A 25,258-nucleotide genomic window follows, 5' to 3' on the forward strand; every position below is an offset into this window, starting at 1 on the left:
TTTCTGCTTTTACCTGTAACCATCAGGGCAGGTGCATGTGTAACCATTCACTGCATCCGTGCAGTGGGCGCCGTTTTTACACTTGTTGTCCTGGCAGTCATCAAAGTCAATGTCACAGTGCTCGCCTATGTATCCTGGAGTGCAGTCACACCTGTTTGGACAAGCAGGCAAATGGTTTCAAACCAAACTGAGCCAAATTCACTAAAGACACCTGCATCCTCTCCAGAACAAAAAGACTGTATCTTCAGAAAACTTACAGAATGTGCTCATTGAGTCCCCAAGTTCATGGATACCTAGAAAACAGTGCGGGCCTACAACGTATGCTGCATTCCTCATGGTGACCTAGCAGCAGAGTGGTGACTTCCTCTCTTTGACCATAGTTGGAATCCACAGTCCAAGTCAGAACAGAATCACTACAGCAGGTCCTCCTTCTCCCCCAGCCCTCACCTTTCCTTCCTTCTCACCTTATTTGCCTAATTGCCTTTATTTCTAGGTCTGCCTAATTCATTTGACTGTTAAAATGATAAAAGTACTATGTCGTAATGGCTGCTCAGAATACAGAGCATATTTTAAAAAATCACTAACATTTGTTTATTTTCCAGTGGAGAATAGATGCATAGGGACAAAATCTATTTTTAAGTAAAGATACCCTAATTCACAATGAATCCAGATGAACATTAGGGTACAATGATACCAACTTTAGTGGAGTAAAAGTAGGAAACTGATACAAAATTCCTGGGGTCAATCCCATGGACAGCATTCAGCCTGTTCAGTCTACTGGTGTGAAGGCTGAAGGAGCCCCAGCTGCAATGATGGTGAAGACTCAGGAGTAATAACACAGCTGGCATTCTTTGTGCCAGGTCCTGTTATAACCACATGGCATACAAGGATTCACTGAACCCTCTCTCCAGCCCTGTGGCATTGGTGACAACATTATACCCACTCTACAGGTAACAAAACCGAGGGGGCATAACAGTGAACTACCTTGCCCAAGTGCACTGAACCCAACAAGGGAGCCTGGATTCTAACCACTGTACTATGCTATTGGATTATTATATCCCCAGGGCTCCCTGTAAAACCCATCTTTAATGCTAGCCATTGGAATCTATCATGAAGACATTGAGGACCCAGGACTTGACTTTATCTCTGCCTGGGGGAAACAGTATGGCACTTGTAGCAGTGTTCACATGATGATGCGTGTGGACCCACAGGGACCACGGAACCTTTATGGGTATGGCCATGGAGTAGCAGGAGGCTTGTGGAAGCTTCTCTATGCCCTGCACCCTTACCCTGACACTCTCCTGTTGTGATTTATTAAGTCTGCACATTGGGCTGTTTGAGTGTTTTTGTTCTGGGTTTAATAGAGGATGCAATGACTTAAAACAATCAAACATACACCAGGAAGCTTATGGCTTAGCTCCATACAGTTGGTATATGCAGTTACATAGAATCAAGCTTGTGTCTTGGTTTCATCCTTAAGATTCTGTTTTATATTCTTTTAATATATCACTATTATTTTTCCAGGATACTTAAGAATATACAAGCATTATCAACTGGTTACCATCCCGTGCCTTAGGTCCCCAGAACTATTCATCTTATACCTGTGCCCTTTGACCAACATCTTCCCAACTTAACCCATTCCCAATCTTTGGTAATCATTTTACTCTGTTTTTGTGAGTTTAATTTTTAAAAATTCCACATATAAGTGAGATAATGCAATATTTGTATTTCTGCGTCTGGCTTCACTTAGTGTAAAGTGTAATCTAGACAAAATTCTTAATCTCTGCAAGTGTTCTTTTCCTCATTTGTGACATGAACATCATAATTTCTACCTCACAGGCTTGTTAAAAGATTAAATAAAACCAAAGTGTAAGGTAATCAGTATAATTTTTATGTATACTACATGACCAAAAAGTGGCTGGTATTTTTAATAATTGTATATAAACTTTTCATAATTTTATAAAAATCTTCATGGTTCAGTATGTACTAGTAACCCACCTGTTTTTTTTTTTTTTTTTCATTTCAAGGCTATTAGGATTTAAATGAGTAAAGATAATTAAAAACACCCAAATGAATGTGGCATTACAGAGTGCCAAGAGTTTTGTCAGAAAATGCAAAATCTGGATTTAAGAATTATTGGAGAGCTTATGAATTGAAACAAATGGGATTAGGTACTCTTCTAAGAGTAACAAACAGACTTTTGGCTCTGCACGTATGAATTAAGAAATAAAATGAGCTCACTGCGTAAGCACGCTTGCTCTGCAGCCAGTTGGTTTTAATGCTAAATCATAATAAAGCAAACAACATGTCTTAAGTTAAATGGATCCTAAGTGGCCATACACATTCTGAAATAGATGGACAAGTCCTGAAAAGAGAACTTCCATCAATGTTAATGTGAGCAGAGCCACAGAAGTGCCAAGCATTAAAAGAAAGAAGAAATGCTTTGAAACACTCTGAATTATTTATCTGAGAAAAGAAATCAAAGCAAAAGATAAGAGAACCACACATTCACCACAGTGGCTGTCTAAGAGCTATTTTATATTCTCTTCTCTCCAAATACTATTTTGGCAAACCCATCAGAATTTGGAGTTACATTATGACCAACATTTTTGTCTTTCTTTTGCTCCTCAGATAGAGTTTCAAAACAGAAAGAAAACATTTAAATAAGGAATTCCTTAAAGTTTGTGTTATCAATAAAACCTGTCACATTCCCTCAACTCTATTATCTGAAAAGGAGTGAGGAAGAAAGTAAAGAATATAAAATATACCTTTTAGAAGCCCAAAAGCAGGCTAAGCAAGATGCATGCTGGAAAAGACTGCTCGTGGCATATTATAGTCTAAAAATATTTCAAAGTGGTTTAGGAGATTTATGAGCTCTATAATCCAGCAAGAAAAGCAAAGCCCACTCTGTTAGCTTCGTAGTAAGAAAATAAGGCTGAAGTAGCAGAACAACTTCTCCAACCAAACCCTTGTCAGTAGGCCTTCCTCAGCAGCTTCTGATTTGGGTCTTTAAGTCCCTTGTCTTTCTGCAACTACCTTTCTCACAATGTGCAATTATTTACGGCATGGGAGTAATAGCACATATTCCAACTGAACCCATTTTCTGCTACACTAGATCCTGCTATAAAATAAGCTTGTGAATTACTCACTGCTGAAAACAGTGGGTTTCCAAATCACCTAATCCATAATCCAACAAAATGTACTTTTAAGAGTGTGCAATCTAATTGGTAATAATAGAGGATGTTTAATTAAGGATTAGTCCTTTTGAAGACCAACTCCCTTATTTTTAATGGCTTCCATTAAGTCTTACTAATACCTTATCTGATAATTACAATGCACAAAGCCCTGTGAAATCTGTTTAGCAGATAAGCAGTCCAAGAAATCTTGCCTTACTAATTTCTCCGAGAAATGATTATATTTGTTATGTAAGTGATGCACTTTCAATTTGTCAAATTCAATTGTGGGCAGATCAAAGACATTAGAAGTTCAAACAATTTCCCTAAAGTATTTGGTTGAATAAAATATAATGCAGAATTTTGTGTAAAGTAAAAATGCTTGCATCTTGTGGTTTCTACAAAAGGTAAGCTCAAACACAAAGAAAGAAGAGTCGAATCTTTTTCAGTAACACAACAAACAGGATCAGCAGGTATAGTAACTGTTTTTGTATATTCTAAAATTTTGGATTTTAAATGAACTTGAAACAAAAGAATGTTGCCGAAAGAGAACTTGAGAGTAAATATTTCATTCAGATTGATCTTTGAAACACAGTGGAGATCTGGCGGTAATTACCCGTTCCCTCATCCGACTTATGCCTGAAGCCTTGTTTGGTACGAATCAACGTCTCAGTGCTCCAACTCCAATCCAAATATCCTCTTAGCAAACGGTTCCTGATTTGAGTCATTTTTAATTCTCTGACTCTCATGGAAATTAAGCTTGGGACATTTCACTGAGAGGACAAAGTATGTGAAAATGAATAGCTATGAAGCTCTACAAAAACCTAAGATGGCATTATTACCATGTGACCGGGCCATGGCAGCCACTCAAGGAATACTGTGTGAAGGAACAAGTAAGGCTGTTTGCTAGTCAGCTGATGTAAGCACTGCCCAACTCCTGCACTCAACAGTGTCATTCCTAGGAAGCCAGATTATTTTCTATAACAAACCAAACAGAATGTTAATAGACTATACACTTGATTTTAGCCAAAAGGCTGAGAAGCGATGTTAACCAACTATCTAACTTCTTAGAAGAAACATGTATGAGAAGAATTCAAATGTTGAATGAAAAGATAAGGTTGAATAGGGGCAAAAAAATCTTTTGAAATTCAAACACAGTTTATTGATAATATACATTTTCTATGAACCTTCTGAATAATCCTCTTAATAGAAAAATCACCCAAGTGGAAAGCATAGAACCCAGTCCCAGCTCCGCCAATAAACAGCCCACAGATCTCTGGCTAGCCAATCACCCTTTCTGGGCCACGGTTTCCTGTTTAAGAGGAGGAATTTGGGCTAGATGATCTCTAAACAGCTGACAGATCGAAAAGGAGAAGCTGCTACTGAAGGCCTCTTAAAATATTTCAGGCAAAGGAATCATGTAATCTGATACCAGACATTTTTCAGAAATATTGCTGGGGAGGATAAAGGAACAATTTTGGAATTCTGAGCTCACTGAAGGGAGCTTTCTATCTGGTGAGATAGTACTCCTTTATGAACCCACACAGGACATAAGGTGCAAGGGGCATTATCAACAACTACCGTGAGACAAGAGTTGTACCTGAGCCTTGCCATGGCAACCTATCTGGAACATAGAGTCTGTCTATCTTACGCATCTTGGAAAGCCAAAGTGTTGATTCAGAACATAACATTTTTAGGTACATTAAAATCAGACTCTCTGCTTTACCAGGAACTTACTTTCAGATAATGATGCACCTTATAGATATTAGAAGTGTAATTGGATTGGCCTTCACAAAAATTTAAAGAAAGCCTATTCAAGGGCTGCTTTATTCTGTAAATGACTTCCTAGAGGTATGGAACAAAACTGAACACTCATTAAAATTTTTCCTTATTGCACTAAAAAAGTTTCCAAGCTGCATATGAATATTTGTAAAAATAAAATACCATTGACACCAGTGAATATGTTCCTTTAATCCCCAGTGAGGGTGAAGTTATATAGTGGGGAAGGGGCCTCCTCCGATTGTGAGGCTGAAGGCAGCCTCTGACTTACTTGAAGCCTTTCGGTGTCAGGATACACTTCGAGTCATGCTGGCAGGGGTTCAGGTCCTGGGCACAGAAGTCAAGCTTTTCTTCACAAAGCTCGCCTGTAACACGGCACACGGTGTTAGTGCACAGAGAAAGGAATGCAGGCTGTTCCCTAGTAGTCTACGTCATGGGTCTTTTAGATGAGCAGAACTTGTGATGAAAAAAAAAAAAAAGAAGCCAAACTACAAGGTATGGACCCAGAAGACCCAATATGGTTCTGCTGCTAATTCTTATGATTTGGGACAATATGAATATTGTGATTGGTAACAGTTACGAGTGCTGTTAGAATATACTTTTGCAAATAGGTAAAGGGAATCTGAATGTTTTTCATTCCTTTTGCTTTCTTTATTTCTATATTAGACTTTTTAGTAAGGTAAAGCATGGACTCAAAAGATAAATGATTTTCCACAAACTGAACCCGCACATGCAACCAGTCCAGAAACACCTATCGGTATCCCAGGCCCCAGAATGCCTGCTTTTGGTCATTCAGCCCCCAAGGGTAACCACTCTCAACAAAAGCATAGATTAGCTTTTTTTTTAAGTGACACATAAAAACTGAACATATTTATAACATAGCATGTGATGTTTTGATTCACATATACATACGGAATGTCTAATTAGGGTAAACATATCTATCCCTTCAAATGTTTACCATTTCTTTATGATGAAAACACTCAAAATCCATTCTTAAGTTTTTCTTTATTTAAAAATATTGAATGTTATCAAGAGTCACCTTAGTGTGCAACAAAATTCCATAACTTCTTATTCCTATATAATTATAACGTAGATCAACCTTTCCCCATTCCTCTCACACCTATACTCTCCCTGTAGCCTTTGCTAACAACTATCCTATTTTTAACTACTACAAAATCGACTTTTTCAGATTTCACATAGGAGTGAGATCATACGTTACTTGTCTTTCTGCAGATTAGTTGTGTCTGTTCTTGAGTTTGACATAAATGGAGTCATTTGATATGTACTCCCTTTATGTCTGGCTTATTATGTGGCTTTATGCTTGAAAAAATCCTCAAATCTTTATAGTCTCCAAGGTCTTATAAGTCTAGAAGAAAAATACTTTCTTCTTATGAATCATTGTAACTGCTCAACAGACTATTTCTTAGCCACATCCACTGAGATATAATGAAACAGGTGAAAGTAAAAAGCAGAGAGAACACAAATGCTTTTTCCATGAGTGTCATTTGACTCCTAAAGAATAATTTTATGAACAAGTGAGCAAGTAAACTCATGCAGATTCTAGGCACTCTATGTATGTTGAACCACATGTCTGATAATCTCTTAGGAAAATTCTTCAGTTACAATTCCCATGGTCATTATTTCAAACACATTTGGCCAAAACCAATTTTCATTGAGAAGAAGACTCTCCCAGTCATTGCCTAGGATATTAAAGTGACTGAGAAAACATGTTTAAAAAGTCATTTTTTCCTTTTATGCCTTAGCTCTTAATATATATGTAATAAATGAAAGTATAAAGTGACACATCTGTTAACTGAATAAAGTGACACAACTATGCATTCCTAAGAAACTATTAGAACTTTCATTTATCCAAAGATTGTGGATTTAAATACCATTGGTTAAAAAAAATCAGGAGTTTTCAGAGTATTGCTTTGTTATAAGACTCTCCTTTAAAAATAATGCACTGCTAATTAATTAACAGCTAGCTGCTTGACAACTAGCATGTTATTTAGACTTCAAGCGTCTTTTCCTTGATACAAATATATAATGACATTCATGTAATTATTACCTCAATCTAATGGATGATAAGTTAATTTTTTAATGTCTCTTAAAATGAACTAATTGCACAGAAGGTCTCCTACATTGCTTCAACAAAGTTTTCTGGGTCTCTACCCCAGTGATAAAAAAGGTTTTAACAATGTATACATGATGTGCTTTTTTTATACAAATTTTATTTAAAGCTTTGCAATTTCAACTGGTATTACTTAAGTTAGACGATGATGGAATCTATTCACTATATTCTATCAGCCTACTCTGATGAAATCATTTTCATTTTTCTAATCAAATATATTTATTTGGAATATAGGCTGTTCCCCCCCCCCCAAAAAAAAAAACCTTTTATTTAATGAGTGCAAATTTCATAAGTACACCTTTAGGAACATAGTGATTCTTCCCACCATACCTGCCCTCCCATCCCACCTACTCCTCCCTCTCCCATTCCCAGTCCCATTGTCTATTAAGAAAAAACAAAACAAAAATCTGTTCCTCAACAGTCAAGACAAGGGCTGTTCAAATCATTGCTTCTTAAAATTTCAATTTCACTTCTACAGATTTCCTTTTAGGTGCTCTATTAGTTGGGATATAGGCTGTCTATATCCAAGGTAGCTTTTGAAAAATTGATGGTAGACAGGGATTATTTGTGATACATAATAGTGTCATTCTATATACCTTTTACCTCATATGCACATAAAAGTGTTTGAAAAATTATAAGAAAGGGGGAGTGTTTTGTTCCTTATTCACTGTGATCCTACTCAGTCCAGTTAACCCAATACATAAGGTTTTAATTGTATGGTGCTGTGCTACATGCTGAGGTTATAGAGATGAAGGCAACGGACTCTGCCCTCAATCAGCTTCCAATTTAGCAGCAGTGAATGCATGAGCTGGAGAAAGAACATAGAGAAAATTTCATCTCAAAGAGAAGAAAATAGGGTTAATCCTGACTTCTCTACAAGGAATTTATCTGTAGACTTGATTTGGAAAGGAACAACAAGGGAGATAGTTCAGAAATTGTTGGCTAACCAGATTGCAGAATTTGTAATCAGTATCTTTAAGACTAAGCATGCTAACTTGAACATGAAAAGCTATACCTATGTCAAGAATTTCTTATCTCTCTAATATAATCATAACAATTACTAAGTAGTTTTCAGTGACCATTACATAAGTGCACATAAGACTCTGGTAAGACTTTTTGACTACCCCAAAAGTGATTTGCTTTTCTTGATCATCACCAAACACTGTAAGGCTAACAAATATTGCAGAGGTATTCTGTGCATTCCATTCCTGGACAACTCACTTTTAAAGCCCAATCTTCCACTCTATGTTCTTACCATCAGGATCTATTTACTATTTATTATATAAATTTATCCCAACTTCATTACTAGGATAATGGTTTTTCCTTTTGCTTTAATACTTCCTTTTGGAGTTCTGTGGTCACTTTTTCTCATCAATTATATGTGTTCTTCTTCTTATCCTAGATCTTTACAACCATTGTTATCTGTTTATAATCTTTATATGTTATATTTGCTTGTGCTTACTTTAGCACACACATATTATTTCTATTTATTGGGTTACTTAATAAACGTTTATATAGTGTTTACTTCTGCATGTCGGTTTTCAAACTTGTAAAAGTAAGCAGTTACTTAGTATTTATGGCTACCATATAAGACAAGTCTGTAGGTTGCACTACTAGGTATGCCTTTCAGATTATTTGTTTTATACCAGTCCCTTTTGTTGACAATAAGATCATAGACAGCAGAATCCTTGGCACATTTCTGTATCCTCTCAGAGTATGATATGATGACACACTCATTATAATTACTGTTAGAAACAGTCTTGCTACTTAAGGCAAAAAACTCTTATCTTCCCAATCTATAGTCAATTTGAGTTTAATTATAGTCTTTAGATATTTCTCTCTTTAATTTTTACTTAGTCACTCACAATAATGACATAACTTGTACTCTTCCCACTAAACATTACTTTTAATTTTCCCTGACTGAATATTAAAATAAACATTTTCATTGATCTCCTTTAATATGTTCTAATTATACTGAATTCTGCTATCTTTGGGGGAGAAGGGCAGGTTTTAACATTTACATAGCATTGTATAAACAACAGAAGATGGGAAACATAGCAAGTTCCCTAGATGAATGTGGGACTGTATATCTATTTCTTAACCAATCGGGGAAGATTGGATTGGATATCTGGAGGCTGCAATGGTTTTCAGAAAGAACAGAAATACTCATAAAATGCTTCATTGTCATGAGCTAAGATATTCCTAGATACTACTTTTGAAAAAGTGCCCCCCAACAAATGTCATAGTATTGAGAGGAAATTACGGAACTTTTATTTGATTTTTGGTTTCCTACATCTATAGTCAGAGTTGGTACTAAGCTAGTGGAAAAATAATAGAAAATAAAGGGCTCAGGACCTGAGATGATACCATCAATGGCCATATCACTTCTTCAGATGATAAAGTACAAGATGACAGAAAGAAAGGGTGAAAATATGCTTTATTCCATTATACATCATTAGGAGTCTAATCCATTGCTCTATAAGAAGGTGTTTAAATGTTTAAGTTGGCATCAGCTCATTGGGTAGGTGTACAGCAATGTGTTTGAATGCAGGTCAATGCTCATGAACCTTCTAAGAGATGTGGGTATAGACAAACCTTGATGCCATGATTTGGCTCTAACCCACTCCAGGAGGTGGTGTGGAGAATGAGCTCTAACAAGGTGGGAGTGAGCTATGGCACCAGAGGAAGTTACAGAAGTTGATCAGAGCCATATCTGTTCTCAGCAATGGATTTAAGGGGCTTAAGTTAGGGGATGGTCAGACGGCATCTGCACTTTGAAAACAACATTTTGTCTGCAGTGGAGGATGGCTTGCAGGAGGGCAGAGACAAATGTACGTGAGATGACAGCTTGGGCTTGGTAATTGTGGAGGAGATACAGATGATGCAGAGAGATGTTTAGGAAGCAAAACAGATATAACTTCATGATGGATTGGATGAGCGTAGGTATGAAGAGAGACAGCAGGATTGTCTGGGACTTGTAAGATTTTGGAATCTATTTCTGTACTTTTCAATGATATGGAGAATGTTGGAAGAAAACCAGGACTTCTGAGGAAACATCAAGAGTTTTAAATATAAACATGTGAGGGCATGAGTTGGACTGTTGTCCCCTTCCTACAGTGTGCTGGAGTCATCTGGCCCCTCAGAATGTGACCATATTGGAGATAGGGTCTTTTCAGAAGGAATCAACTTAAAACAAGGCATGAGATTGGACCCACATCCAATATGGTTAGTTATCCTATTAAAAAGGGGGGGGGCACGTTTGAGTGCAAAAATAGACTTCTTAGAGGGAAGATGTTGGAAAGAAAGAATTCAGAGAGAGAAGCCTGGACCTGACCACAGTCATCAAGAAACTAAGACAGTAGACACTGATTCCAGATTTTCAGCATCCACAACTGTGGGATAATAAAAGCCTATTCTTGAAGGCACCCAATCTGTTGCATTTTGTTATGGCAGCACTAGGACACACATTTAGGTGGTAAATTCCATGTTACTGGAGGCTTATACTGGGAAACATAACTTTTAAATGATGCCGTTCTTATGTTTCTTTCCTCTCATTATGTGTGGCTCCCCTCTACCATGCTTCAAATTTTCATTTAGGTCTCTAAAGTTCTCAAACAGAGTCTGCAGTCAGTAGTGCACAAAGGAGAAGTATGTCATGACCATGACCATAATCTCTGACCTTCCAAAGAGCCAACCTGTTTTAAAAGGAGCATAGCGGAAGAGTTTAGTTCTACATTTGCTGATGGGGTCAGGACACTCTGAAGAGCACCATGGGTCTTAGTTGAGTTGGACCAGGTAACCCTTGTTCCTCTACAGGGGAGTTGGTGTTAGCTGATATGGTTTATAGGTCAGGCTAACCAAGCAGTAATGACAATTTCCTTCCCAGTAGCTTATTAGATATGCAAAATCAAAAGCAGCACAGGGGCCGGTGCTGTGGCACAGCGGGTTAACGCCCTGGCCTGAAGTGCTGGCATCCCATATCGGCACCAGATTGGATCCCGGCTGCTCCACTTCTGATCCAGCTCTCTGCTATAGCCTGGGGAAGCAGTAGAAGATGGCCCAAATACTCCTGGCTCCTGGCTTCGGATCTGTGCAGCTCCGGCTGTTGAGGCAATTGGGGAGTGAACCAGTGGATGGAAGACTTCTCACTCTCTCTGCCTCTCCTCTCTCTGTATAACTCTTTCAAATAAAAATAAATATATATATTTTTTAAAAAGCACAAACTACTGTGTATCATAGAAGGGAAGAAAGTGACTTCAATGCATTGTTTCACCAACTTTATACTCTGGGGATTACCCTGAATACAGCTGCAACTGTTAACATGCATCATATCATTGCTAAGGACTAATCTGGAAAGTGCTTCATTAATTTAAAATATTTCAATAAAATATTCATATAAATAAAATATTTCAATAGAAATTCATGCAAGTGAAGAACACTTCAGTTGATTTACATTTCTGGCACCAATTTCTCGAACTTTTTTTCTAATGAATACCAAATACATGGTTTAGCTCATGGTATTGTTGAAAATTCTTAACAATAGTGATTCTCGGGCAAATGAGCAGATAATGAAGACATTACATGGTGCATGAGAGTTCACCTTAACTGTTTCTTGAAATGAATAAGAATGGTGTAAAATGAAATTCATCACTTCTAGTAATATTGATTTACATGTACACTCTACAAGTTAGACTTTTTTTCTTACAAAAACAGTGCTTCAATTTAACTTTCTTGATACAATACTAGAAAGGATGAGCATGACAAAGCCCTTACCCTGCAGAAGTTACCATATAGAAAAGTCAGACAACTAAAGCAAATGCCTAATATCCAAGTATCCCTTAAGTTTCATTTAGTGACAGAGATACAATCAGCGTCTTGGCAAAACTGGACTGAATGGCATTATTATTATTAACTATTACTGAAACTATACCACACAGTTCAAAAATACATTATTACTTCTTCAGAGTTGTTGTCTAAGTCATACTGATTGGGAAGGGGGAATATTTGAAGAGTTGCAGGATGAATGCTTACAGTAATTGCTTTCTATCTACCAGGAAACTGGAGCAATATCTTGTCTTGTCTAGGCTGTTAGTCCACAAGTTTGTTCAGCAAAAAGAAGCTTAGTCATATTGTCTGCAGATTTAAGGTTTCTGGAATTTCCTCACTCACATAGCTTCTTAAAATATTAACTTATTCCACATTGGAAAGAGAAATTGGAAAGGGTATGCAGTTAATAATTGAGTACAATCTCTCTATTGAATTTTTCCAAAATTTAGTCCTTTAAATTCAGGTTGGGAATGTTTAAAACCAAAGTAATTTTAGATGCCAGTGAATGGTGTTGCTGAACACTTAGCTTTCTCCAGCCTCTGCTAATGTAACTAGATCAGTTTCTTCTGTTTCTGAAACAGATGAAATCTCAGAGTCATTCTTAGGGATTTACAAAAGGTCTGGGGAGAGGTCTGTAACTGGCAGTGTATTCGCTATATGTTTTAATTTAAAAATTGTAGAAAACTAGTTTTCTTTTTAATGAGAAAGGATCATAAATACTGATAATAATAGACAAAGACCTTAGGACAACAATCTTAATAACTGGACTAGAATGCTAGTGTTAAACTTAATCAATTATGACATTTTCAAACATACTTACAGCAAGGGAGGAAGTCTGGTTGAATTCCTGACAAAATCCCCAAGACACGGATTCACGGAGGGTCAAAAACATCATCATTCAAATATTTGCATTTTGAGCTCTTGCTTGATTTAAGAAAAGTCTAATTTTATTCTATGTGAATTTTCTTAGCCAGGGAAGGTATCAGAAGAAGCCAAGGACTGGATGAGATAAATGAGGTTTAATTTCTTAAAAGTATGCTACTTGAGGCAAAGAATACCAATGTTGATACTTGTATACTTCTCCCTGCTGGGAGTATTCAGCAGCAAACCGGGTACAACCAGATGTTTGATGAAAAGATGTATTTGCTTGTGTTTTTTTTTTTTTCTTGCAGGAGGGGCAGGAAAATGTTTTTTGAATGCTAATGAAGGAGGTTCAATGGGATAAAGGAAATTTATATTATATACTATATAATATATATAGTATATATTCAATGGGATAAAGGGAGATAGAAAAAGAAAATGTATGTTCTCGGAGCCTAGCTTCCAGGCCAGACTTTGCTGGGTCCTCTGCAACTACAAGATCTCCCCACAATTTCTCCAGCAAAGCAGTAACTATCTCAAGAGGAAGTAGAGAGTTTGTGTTTAAGAATCTTAGAATTGTGCATGTCAAGTGGGTAAGTTGCATGTTTAGGAAAGGTTAAGATAACTGAGTCTGAATTTGATCATTACCAGAATCTTAAAAGTCAATCCAGTTCCAATGTAAAACTGTACATTTCCTACTTGTTCTTTATTTACACAAATATTTGTCTCCTCTCACAGACCCTGCGATGCGGCAGGGAGGGTGATAGTAGACACAGCTGATGGAATTATGGGCGTCATCCCTTAATTGAACTGGACCTGAAAGGAAAGTACAGTCTTCCCTCGGGATCCTTGGGGATTGGTTCTAGGAGCCTGGCAGACACTCAGATCTCCATATATAAGCACCTTATATAAAATGGCATAATATTTCACTTTAACCTGAGCATATCTTCTGTATTCTTTAAAAGATCTCTGGGATATTTATAATACTGAATACAACAAAAGTGCTATGCAAATAGTGGTTTTGCTGCATTGTGTAGGGAATAATGACAAGGAAGATAAGACTGTACATCTCCAATACAGATGCAATTGTCCCCCCAAATACTTTCCATCCACGTTGAGTTCATCCACAGATGAAGACTCTGTGGATATTGAGGACCAAATGTATATAAATTTTCTACTATCTACTAAACCAGTGCATGATTATTTGTTCCACCTATGCTCAAGGTTCAAATCTAGGCACCAGAGCCAATCAACTTGGTAGATACCCAGTTTCTAGCCTGAATATTCAGGATCCTTAGCAGTAGAGATGGTGATAGTTGGTTTTATTACAATCAGTAGGTTACTTATAAACAACATGTTTCTGCTGCTGTATTTTTAAAGACTTATTTATTTATTTGAAAGGCAGGATTATACAGAAAGAGGAAAATGGAGAGAGGAAGAACTTCCATCTGCTGGTTCACTCCTCAAGTGGTGCAATGGCTAGGGAAGGGCTAAGCCAAAACCAAGAGACTAGAGCTCCATCCAGGTCTCCGATGTGGGTGGCAGGGGACCCAAGTACTTGTGCCATTTTCCACTGCTTTTCCAGGCACATTAGCAGGGAATTAGATTAGAAGGGGAGCAGCTAAGACTTGAATCAGTGCCCATGTGGGATGCTGGCATTGCAGGTGGTGGTACAATGCAGGTCCCTATTTTTTCTTTCTTACCATTTTTTTTTTAAAGATCTGACTTTTCCTAAAGATTATTTTTTCAGTCTGCTGTTTTTCATTTGTTTCACTATTCTCAATCTTACTTTTCTTTCGTTCAGTTGGAAGTAATGAACAGACCTTTAAAATATGCTATATAAACCATCCAGACAGCCCCCACTTTTCTAAACTTAATTCAGTGCAGTTGTCAGCACAGAAATATGGAGACCTGATCTTGAGGGCCCAGGAATTCTGGAGGACATGTTAGCTGGTGATAGATGCTCCCTTTGAGTGAACAGTGTGAAAAGCAGGATGTGTGCATAACTGGGACACTGTCATAGAGATCCCTGAGATAAAGTTAATCATAATTAAAACCAGGAAGGATCAAGAAAACACGCTGTAAGTTAAAATGTTTCTCAGAAGGATAACAATTTTTGTTCTCATTCTTGTTTTCTAAATGGTATGAAACGGGTTGTTTGATAATGTTTATATGTCAACAAATTTTATCCACATTCACATTCAGAAGGAAATGTTCTTTTACTTACGAACCAGTGAAGTAGCTATTTTATTAAAGCTCTGAGCAAACGAGAAGTGACGGCTTTGCAGTGGTCCACTATCTGACCTAATCCGAACCTGCAGTCAAGACTCAAAGCCAAAGTGTTTGTCTGGTAAGCGAGGGTAATGTTTTATGGATTTTTGTATCACTTTCAATGCTTTACACCGTGTCCTGCATAAGATATTTTCTCAATAAATATTTTATGCATTTTAAGTGGAAAACTTACCTCTCCAAATAAACAAACAAAAAATGAGGTGTTTTTTCAGTACTTCCTTATTGGAACACTGTAGCTAAATAATAAAGCCAATTCCAACAGCTACTGAAACTGCAGAAAATATCTGACTCAGTTTTCAAAATAAATAAAACCAAATCATATTGAATAAGACTTGGCTAAACTATGTTGTTGACCTGAGTTCGGTGGGCACTGCCTGCTAAATAAAGAGGAAACAGTTCCTTGAAAATGTTCTCTGAGACCAAATGCACCTAATAAAGTGAAAGGTTAGAAGATGAATGTTCAAAACATAACATTGTTAGATTGCCCAACTGTCCTCTTCAGTTACAATACACAGTGACTTCAGCTGCCCTTACTTGAGTCCTTCAAGTAAGCTTTCAACTATTTTGATTTTATATAAAGACCTTGCACATCTTCATGCAGAGTTAATAACAGAAGGAGTCACTGTTATTAAGAGATCATGAAAATCTAAGAAATATACATAAAACCTATATATACAGCCAGATCCAAGAGTTCTTCAGTATTCATCATATACTCATACTTCAAAATAGAGTAAAAGGGCAAAGGAACCAACGACTTATCCCTACATGACATCTTTCTATCTGATGTCTGCATGGAAAGAAAATTTTGAGATACTAATCAGAGGAGAGGAAGTATTGAAAACTATGAGGAAAGAAATTTGCTTCACACACATAACTTATTTTACAGATTTTTTTCTACCATAAACCATTAAGAATTATTTTGCCACTAGGAATGACATCCACAATACAAATCATGTTGGAATTATATGAAGCAAAACTTAAAATTTATCAAACAGGGTGGCCCCGATATTTCTGGAGTGCAAATATTTACCATTTTACCTTTTCCTATTCATTCCTATACGTTATTCTCACATGTCTATAAGTGGAACAAATGTCATTATCCTTGTTTCACAGAAAAAGAAATAAAAAAGACTGGATGAGGTCCTGGAGTTGATAAATATTAGTGCCGTAAAATGGAGCTTTGTCCATTACGTAAATCACCAGCTGCCCTATGTGAAGAAAAACAGTCTCAGACAGATTAACTCATTAATTGCACAGGCATTGATTAGGGGATTTTTTCATGCGCAGATAAAATAGATTGCCTGCCTGCACTTGAATTTTGTGGCCCAGGCTTTACTCTTTTTAAGTGTACATAAGGGCAGTTGTGACAGCAGGCTGAAGAAATAGCATAAAGAGCAGAAGAGAAGCCTGCCTGGCATACACATTAGTAGGAGCCACTGTAAGATGTTCAAAGCAGGGAGGCCTGGAAGATGGCAGCAGGAGGAAGTGACTGGTTCCAGTGGAAGGCTCTCAAGTTACAGAGCAAGTCTCATGCCAGTCAGACATGGGTTCGCTTCCTTGTCCCCACATCTACAGTGTGTATTCTTGAAGAAGTGCTTCTTTGTTGCTTTATAAATGTGATTGCTCAATGTTTTTCATTCACGCCTAGAGTTCTTTTAATTTACCAATATGTCAACTAATTAGGCAGGTTTTTTCTTAACCTAAGAAAATTACCAAGATGCTATAAAGAAATAAAAAATCCATTTCTAATTAAGTTATGGATTAAAATGTGGAGAGTGGCTTGACTTTTTAGAAAGGAAATTTGGTCAGCAGCAGATTCTTCAAAATAAAATAATCTTCTAGAAATGTAAGTGTGAAATTTAGTGAACACATGAAGTCAAGCACTAGCGCATTGCCAAGGTAGTTCTTGAGACTTACAAAACTATTTAAGGTCATGTTCTTGTAACAGCATAATTCCTATTGTGTTTCTGAGGTAGACTCAGGCTTTAGAAATCCCAGCCCCAAACCATCAATTGCTTTAGTATTTGTAAAAAGAAAAGATGACATTTAACCAAGGAAAGCACTGGATGCATTCAGTAGTCAACTGGGAATAGCACATGTAATATCTTTATAGTCTAAAATATGGGAAGATTTATCATGTTTTTCAACTTAACAAAGTAAGTGAGCAGACACAGCAAATCATCCAAAAAACGCAACAGAAATAAATGAAATCTTTAGCAAGAGAAGAAAGAACTGCTAGATGTTTCCTTATTAGTCTTAGAATCCTACAGCAAATGCTTCATAGACAACTGGATCTATCAAGACAAGTACATTTTTGGCAAAGCTGAATGATGAAAAATCCAGTGTTACTGGTTAAAATTTGGATTCTCTGATAGAATTTCATGAGGATTCCATGATGATTGCCCAGACAGGGCCCTCAGTCTAACTCTAAGTCTCCCTTTCCTGAGCCTTGATGTGTTGGGGAACCATGTGAACTGTTCTTGTGTTAATGATTAAATAGGGCTCTTTTTATGCTCTAAAAATACTACTGAGTGCCCATGGCACTCTGGGATATAAATTTGACAAGGCCACTTGATAAATTAACCTCTCAGGCTTTGTAATTTTTATTTTATTAACTGGTTCAATCAAGGCATATGTGTTCAAATTAAAAAAATATTATTTAAAAATTATTAAAAATACTGGTTCAGAATCATGGGAAAATTTCTACTACAAAGCTTTTCTAGCTATAGCCTATCTACTATACAACATATTCATTATAAAAATAACACCTTTGTGATTTTTTTTTAAAGTAAAAGCATACAGACAAGCAGAAAATAGAAAATATGACTTTCTTTTTTCTTTAGCCACCTTTCTTCCCACTCAGATAGTTTCCATTATAGACTTCTAGAAACTGATAAACTGCATTTCAGAGACCCACTCTATAGTGTCTGGCTTATGCATATATCAAGGCTCTGAATCTCTGAATTGACATATTGCTTTCAGAATTCACACTTCATCCATGTTCCTTTATCATGTACACACAGTGAAATCAAGGTAGCTTTACAAGAAAGAGGGAAACTAAAATGAAAATCATAATAGACTTAAAAGGCAACTAACCTTTTTCCACCTCATTCAGATTAGCAGCTGGCAGCGACAAAGACAGAAGAGACAAAAGACTTTTACATTGCAGTACAACAGCAGAGCACATAAAGCCAATGCACAGCGTTAACAACAGAGAAGCCAGGCGAGAGAGCAAACCGAACCAAGGCTTAGATTTCTTACCTACAGCTGGGCCAAACGCACACACATGGAGAGAATGAGGCAAAGGATAAACACCATCACAGGGAGCTGGGGATCTGTTTCTAAATCAGGGAGTGTGTGGCAACCAGCAGTTTTACTGCTTAAGATGTACACTGAATGGTTGGTAAATAGGCATTAGAGATTCAGCAGAGAGATAATGGTACAAAATGGGAAAATTAAAATTCTGATTACTTTCCATAAAATATACTTGAAGCCTTTTTATGTCCAATTTGTATGAAAACTTTTTATTTTACTGAATTTGTATAGTCCCATTAAGCAATATGAGGGTTTACAATGTGATTTAGCTCCTATCATACTTGCGTATGGTCCCAGAATAGGGATAATTAGTGCCTACTCAGTTTTGATACAGCAGACCCAGGGTTCAATTCAACACCTAAAACTCTTAACACTACAGCCTAAGGAAAGGTGTCCATGTTTTCAACACCACAAGGGTGTTGCATTTCCAATTTCCATTTTTATAGGTTTCGAGCTTGTGTAAAATTTAAGGAAGTCCTCGAAAATGTCTTTAGAAAGGATATACTGATTCAAGAAAACGAAAGCAAACCCCAAATCTCTCTGGCTTTTAAAATGAAAATCTTGGAATTCATTTCTAAATCACTCGTTCAACAATTTTAAAGTCCCTGCTTCCTTATATTTAACATAGTTATTTCAATACAGAATCACAGTGGATTCAGCTTTTTAAAATTAATCTTGTCCAATGAATGATCGCCATGAATGTGCATGCATTTCCAACTAGCAGGGTGGATGTTGGGTTGCAGTAGGCAGGGGAGAATCATTTTGAAGACTGGCAGAAGGGAGGATATGGCAAGGTTTAGGTAATAGAAAAACAGACTGGCTTCTCTTCCAGTATGTAAACAGCTACCGAGGGTGAAGTTTTGGCCATTCAGGGCTCAAGTCAAGTTTAACAAATTTCTTAATGGTGGCTCATTTTATGCTGAATGTTTACAGTTGAGTTTTACAACTGGCTCTTCATGACTTCTCTGTCAGATAGCTTTCAGAGCTCTGACTTTTCTCTGTTGACCACATTGTGTCCATTTTCACCCGTGATCCAGTTGCCAAATATAAATATTTTCACCATAATCATTTACAAGCTTATCTATCAAGCATTATTTGCTCTGTTAAGCAGAGTTCACTCTCTCACTGTAAGTCCTTGGGATACAGAGTAAAAAAATCATCAAAGGAAAAAGCAACTTGTGACTAATGACTTATAAACAATGACAACATTATTATATTTCCTGAGCATAGCTGGGTCTCTGTTCCCAGATCTCACGCTCATTAATCAGATTCCAAACTTACATTTAAAACAATATAAGAAAATTCTTCCTTCGCTGCAAACTTGGATGGAGCAGGATATGAAACTCTAGAGTCCCATTTATACTTTCCTATAATTAAAGGTCACTGATGTGCCACTTATTTCAAAATCTGCAGATGGTTGTTTGATATTTTGTAAATGAGCTCATTTCACATGTGCACAAAAGTACTACAGTTAAAAGAGGAGCTATGAATTTGCCCCATTTAGCTATCTTCTTTAATGCCAAATTGTCAAACTCTTCATGGCCCACAAGACACAGTCCAGAATTATAATGGTGATATCTTCCTGCTCTGTTTGCCATGCACTTTTTCTTGAGTTCAGTATTTTTGTTGATCCTTCGCCCAAATTAAGGCAATCCAACATTGTAATAGCTGTGCTGTAAGTAAAAAGGCTAAATGACTCTAGTTCTTGCCCAGAGCTAAATGGCTCTTGACAGATAGTCATGGCAGATTCCCTTGTGACAGCTTTCATGATGTGGTATTTTGGCTGAGCTTCAGGTCTTTATGATACACTTCAAAGAAAGAGATCTGACTTGGTGGGGGAAGTGGGGCTTCCTCATACTTCTCAGGGGAAGTTGCCCTGAACTGAATCCTTAGGATGGAAAAACATCAATTTAAGAGGATCAGGGCAGGCTTGGGAAGAGAAGGGTGAACAGGTGAGACATAAACTCCAAAGAAATGGATACGAATAAGGAGTAGCAAATCAAATGCCAAACCAAGGTGGGACCCCTCCCAAACAGCTCAGAAGATTCTACCACCTTATGGAAACCATTACCAAAAACGTGTGAGAACCTGAATATGGTCATGCTCCCAAGTCCAGGTTACCATCAGGAAGGGATATGCGTATATCCATGTGTGTGTGTGCGTGTGTGTGTGTATGCACACAATTCCTCATTTCTATGCTCAGGAGGGCATTTGCTAGCTATAGTGTACTTGAAATTCTTGGGCCCAATTTGTTGGAGTCAGAGCAGGTTGGTTTAAAGAAGCCTCCAAAATTAACTAGGTTAGTAAGTCCTTCCCTGTAATTATCCAAAAAAAAAAAAAAAAAAAGACAGAAAAAGAAAACTATTTTGTCCTAACAGCATTCTGGTAACAGATCTTGGTACAAAGACTGGGCTTATTGTAAAAGTCTAAATGAGCTCTTCCAACAAAGCTCAGATTCTCTAGGTAGCCATAACGGCTCTAGAAATCTGTTAGGATGGCAAGTTATCTGAGGTATGGCACAAAGAACAGTGCTGTGAAGGTCAAAACGTGGGTGCATTAAAGTCTTTCTGGCAACTTTAGAAAAAGTGCATGGTAGATAGACTTGCTATCCCTTGTTAATGCAAAATATCAAAGAATGCTCAAATTCTGCTTTCTGTATGTACATAATAGGATAGTGATATGCTCAAATTTCTACTGGATACTCAGTGTAACTTTACACAGCATCAACTGTCTACTTACAAAAAAATACACACACACATAAACACACCATGGCCAAAGCAGATTCAAAGGCACTCAAATAGATATGAGTTCTCAAAACCAAACCTTACTGTTTTTTCTAGCATCTGTTCATCAAGAAAGGTAATATACAAAGTTTGGGTATTTCATTAGAAATTGCAAATGATTTACCAATGCTGTGAAAGATAATCCTAAAGATGTGTGTTCATTTTTCATATGTAGAGATGTTAACCTTAGTCACATACATAGTTATATCACCCTTTTATATTAATTATGGATGAGCTTACGTGGGCATAATGAGAATTAATGAAAAACACTCAGAAATGAAAATAGTCACTTTTAGTAGAGTGATTGAATTTATTTTTCCATTTTTTCCTACTAATAAAATTTGTAATATCTTTGTTTTTCTATCAACTTTAATGATTTACTCAGGAAAATACTGTAACTGTGAAGTTTCTTATTCATAGCCACAAAAATCAATCACACAGATATTCTAAGAAAATAGAAAAGTTATAAACGATGTTGACTTTATAGCAAATTGCTTTGAATTGGGAGGAAGTTTACCAATTTGGTAGTAGGCTTGTGAGATTTATCTCCCAAAGAGACAAAAGTGTCAGAAAAGAAATGATGGTCTCACGAGACTCCACAATGCTCAGTATCTTCCTGATTGAGTTTTACTCTGTAGGTCACAGTTTACTGGAGGAAAATACCCGCTAGTGAAGAAATAAGCACGAACCTGAGAAACCTCAAATCCTTAATTATGTTTTGGCTATATAAATCAATGCCCTCTTCTCACATACGTCTTGGTGGCCTCGTTTACCTAGGGAAAATTGTTTTCATGAAAATGCCATTAAAACGTGGCACCAAAAGGTTCACCAACAGCCTTTGTTTTGCTGGACAATTTGGTTTAAGAAGGATGTGTTTAAATGGAGCTTCCTGCGTCTTTTCTTTGGTTGTTTGAAATCATCTTCAAGAACTTCTATTACTTACATGACACCCAATTTCCAAAACCCCTACCAGTTATCAAAGAATATAATGGTTTACTAAATATATATTAGCGTCAACGATGCTTGCAAACAGATATTCTGATGAATATATACTATTTCCTACTCTTCATACCTGTGAACTCAGGTGGGCACAGGCAGGTATAGTTATTAATTCCATCGACACAGGTAGAATTATTTTCACAGTCATTATCTTCACAATCATCAACATTGACTTCACAATTTTCCCCTTCAAATCCATCTGCACAAATACACCTGATGACCGGGGAAGCAAAAACATCATTTTGTAACTTTTTAAAGTCACATTGTTTAATTTTGAAAAACTCATAAATACACTTATCAACTATAGAGCTTTAACTTTTAAAATGTTTTTAAATGAAATTTTGTAAGCACCAATAAGATAATATTACCAAACCAGAAACTGGTAGAAAAGGAAAAACAAATCTAAGCTGGGTGCATGATAGCAAATGTGTGCACTGTCTTAGAAGTAAATAAATGCAACAGATTTCCAGGTCTAAAACACAAAGCTCTCATCCATAACATACATATCTTAATCTAGAGTTATGCTACAGCAAAATAATTCATATTTTATTTCTCATAAATGAGGAAGTGATTCTGATTTTAAAAATTCTATCTACTACATGCAATGTCGTTGATGTCTTGAAACCAGAAAGAAACCTGAAAACAGAATTTTCTTTTCATTATAATTACAAAATATGAATGTTATCTTCAAGTCTCAATTAAATATGACTTTTACCATGGCATAAAACATTGCATTTTTAATTTTGATTAAGTATAAAAATAATCTTTGAGTAAAGTTTAAATAGATAAGAGATATTTTCATAACAGAATACAGAAATAAAGTATAATTCTTCCAAAAAATGGCATCTCCAATAAGCATTAGTAGATCAGCAATCTTATGTGAAATTATTAGTGTCATTTAATAAGAATTCTATTTTATAATGCATGAGGTATAACTAAATTAATTGTACCATACAATTAAATAACCACAGATTAAAAATGTTCACAGCATGTTTGCCTACTTGTATTGGGGCTTGGAAATGAATCATTAATTTTCTGTTTCAGTGGGACATATATCTTAGCATTAAACACCGTCAGTGAATCAGAAGCAAAATGACAGATGAATAAATGAATTGCAGTGAGAGACTAGCTGCCTATTAATTTAGCATAGTATAGCAAATACTTTGTTTTGTACTAATATAACCTGATTAATCATAATATATGTGTGTGCATGTTTTCAAATTTGTTGATTTTATGGCATCTTGAGCTGAGAACACTGCAGTATCTACATACGTATTTTTTAAATATTGCAATAACTAGGACTAGGATGAATATATTCAAGATTGCCAATATACTGGTGTTCCTTTAAAAATACCCTTTGATTTAGGAAGGAAAATATACGTGCATTTAGTTATTCTTGCTCCTAGACCGCAGACATGATAGCAGCCGCATGACCTACCAGAACCCATCTTTTTCTCCTTCTTTTAAGTGGCAAGTTCCTCCATGTTTACACGGGTTACTGATGCAAGCATGAATCGGAATGTCACAGTCTTGCCCCTGGAGAAGGAATGGTCAAGGAGAGTTGAATGTCAACCAAGGCATTCTCAGCACTCAGAGAAAGGAGGGTGGAATAACAAGGCACATTTACAGAAAGATATTTTTTTCATGATGTGGCTCCCCAAACAGCCTCTGCTTACCTTGAAACCATATGGACAGGTGCATCGATAAAAGTCAACAGGATCATTGTTACAGGTGCCATCATTTTTGCATGGATTGGATAAGCAGGGATTACATTTAGCAAGAATACTGACATCGACAGGACCTAAAATTTAATTGAAACATATGAGAAACTGATGCTTTCTATTTTTAGTTTGCTTACAATTATTTCTATGCTTTAATATAATGTAAATTTTAAATAAATTTATTTTTGATTGCATATCTATAGGTATTTTTCTTCTGTGACAAAGCCAGAAGTCATCATCAATATACTATGTTCAAGAATGCAACAGGAGGTCTTCTCCCTGGGAGGTACTGTGGGACTCTAAAGTCAAAGTGGGACTCTGAGTTTCTACTTTAGGGAATTAGTATCTGGTGTTAAGGAAACCAGTATCATAGAGCAAGTCCCCATGGAACAGCTTATGTGGATGTCTTACATGGACACTGCCCATACCTTAACCTCAGTTTCACAGAAATATATGCTGTCACAGAGAAGACTGTGAGTGTGTGGGAGGGAGGCAGAGAGAGAGAGAGAGAAAGAGAGAGAGAAGAGAAGAGAGAGGGCAGGTAATGAGTTCTATAAATAGGTAGAAATTCATCATGACAATGGAAAACAATTAAAAACACCTGCCCAGATGACATTAGCTCAGAGTGTTTCATATAGGAGATACAAAGTGGTGCCACTGTTGGTTATATGAAAATAAACCAAAAATTTAATCTCTATTATATTCTCTCTCATATTCTTATGAGTTAGTTTCTCTTTTAGCTCATCAGCATACTGCTTTTATATCTTCCTCTCTGAGAAGAAAACACCATTGTAATTTCACATTTTGAAATACACTTCTTAAAAATCTCATCATTCAGGGGCATTTGGTACAGCAGTTACAATGCCACTCAAGATATGGGCATCCCACATGGCAGTCCCTGAGTTCCTGGTTCTTTCCTGGATTCTGCCCAGTGCAGGATGGGCTGTTGCAGGCATTTGATGAGTGACATAGCAAACAGGAGATCTCTGTCTGTCTCTGATTGTGGAAGCTGTACACTCCTCAAAAAAATTGTGGGCCCCGATGCTATTTTTCACTACTTGTGATAATTTACTAGACTGCTTGTTGGCAACTGTGTCTGAGAAGGAAAATGGTGGAGTGACATGTTTACATATAATTTTATAATATGAGCATTAATTACATTTCTTCTATCACCAATCTCTTGATTCCTTTAATCCTCATTAGAACAAGCAACCATAATCCTGACTGCATGTCTTATCACACACAATGTCTACTAAGCTTAACAGGACAATTGTGCAGCATGTGGCTCCCACTCACTGCTCTAAGCCTCTAGGTACAACACTCAAAATGTCTTATGACTTCCACTCAAATGAACTACCTTTTATGAAATGATATCTA

At 36.7% G+C, this 25,258-nt stretch overlaps 1 protein-coding gene across 2 annotated transcripts in view; it reads right to left on the minus strand.

Moving 5' to 3' along the window:
- SLIT2 (slit guidance ligand 2) overlaps positions 1–25,258 on the minus strand; it is a 388,499-nt gene that overhangs the window by 22,685 nt on the left and 340,556 nt on the right. For both annotated transcript variants that reach the window (XM_062212660.1, XM_062212659.1), the window contains 5 exons: positions 23,837–23,961; positions 23,599–23,696; positions 22,234–22,373; positions 5,224–5,317; positions 14–151 (listed from right to left, as the gene is read on the minus strand). In XM_062212660.1, the coding sequence (XP_062068644.1) occupies positions 14–151; positions 5,224–5,317; positions 22,234–22,373; positions 23,599–23,696; positions 23,837–23,961 (595 nt within the window). The remainder of the gene's footprint in view (positions 1–13; positions 152–5,223; positions 5,318–22,233; positions 22,374–23,598; positions 23,697–23,836; positions 23,962–25,258) is intronic.

This window comes from Lepus europaeus, chromosome 16 (genome assembly GCF_033115175.1).
Source record: "Lepus europaeus isolate LE1 chromosome 16, mLepTim1.pri, whole genome shotgun sequence".
NCBI lineage: Eukaryota > Metazoa > Chordata > Mammalia > Lagomorpha > Leporidae > Lepus > Lepus europaeus.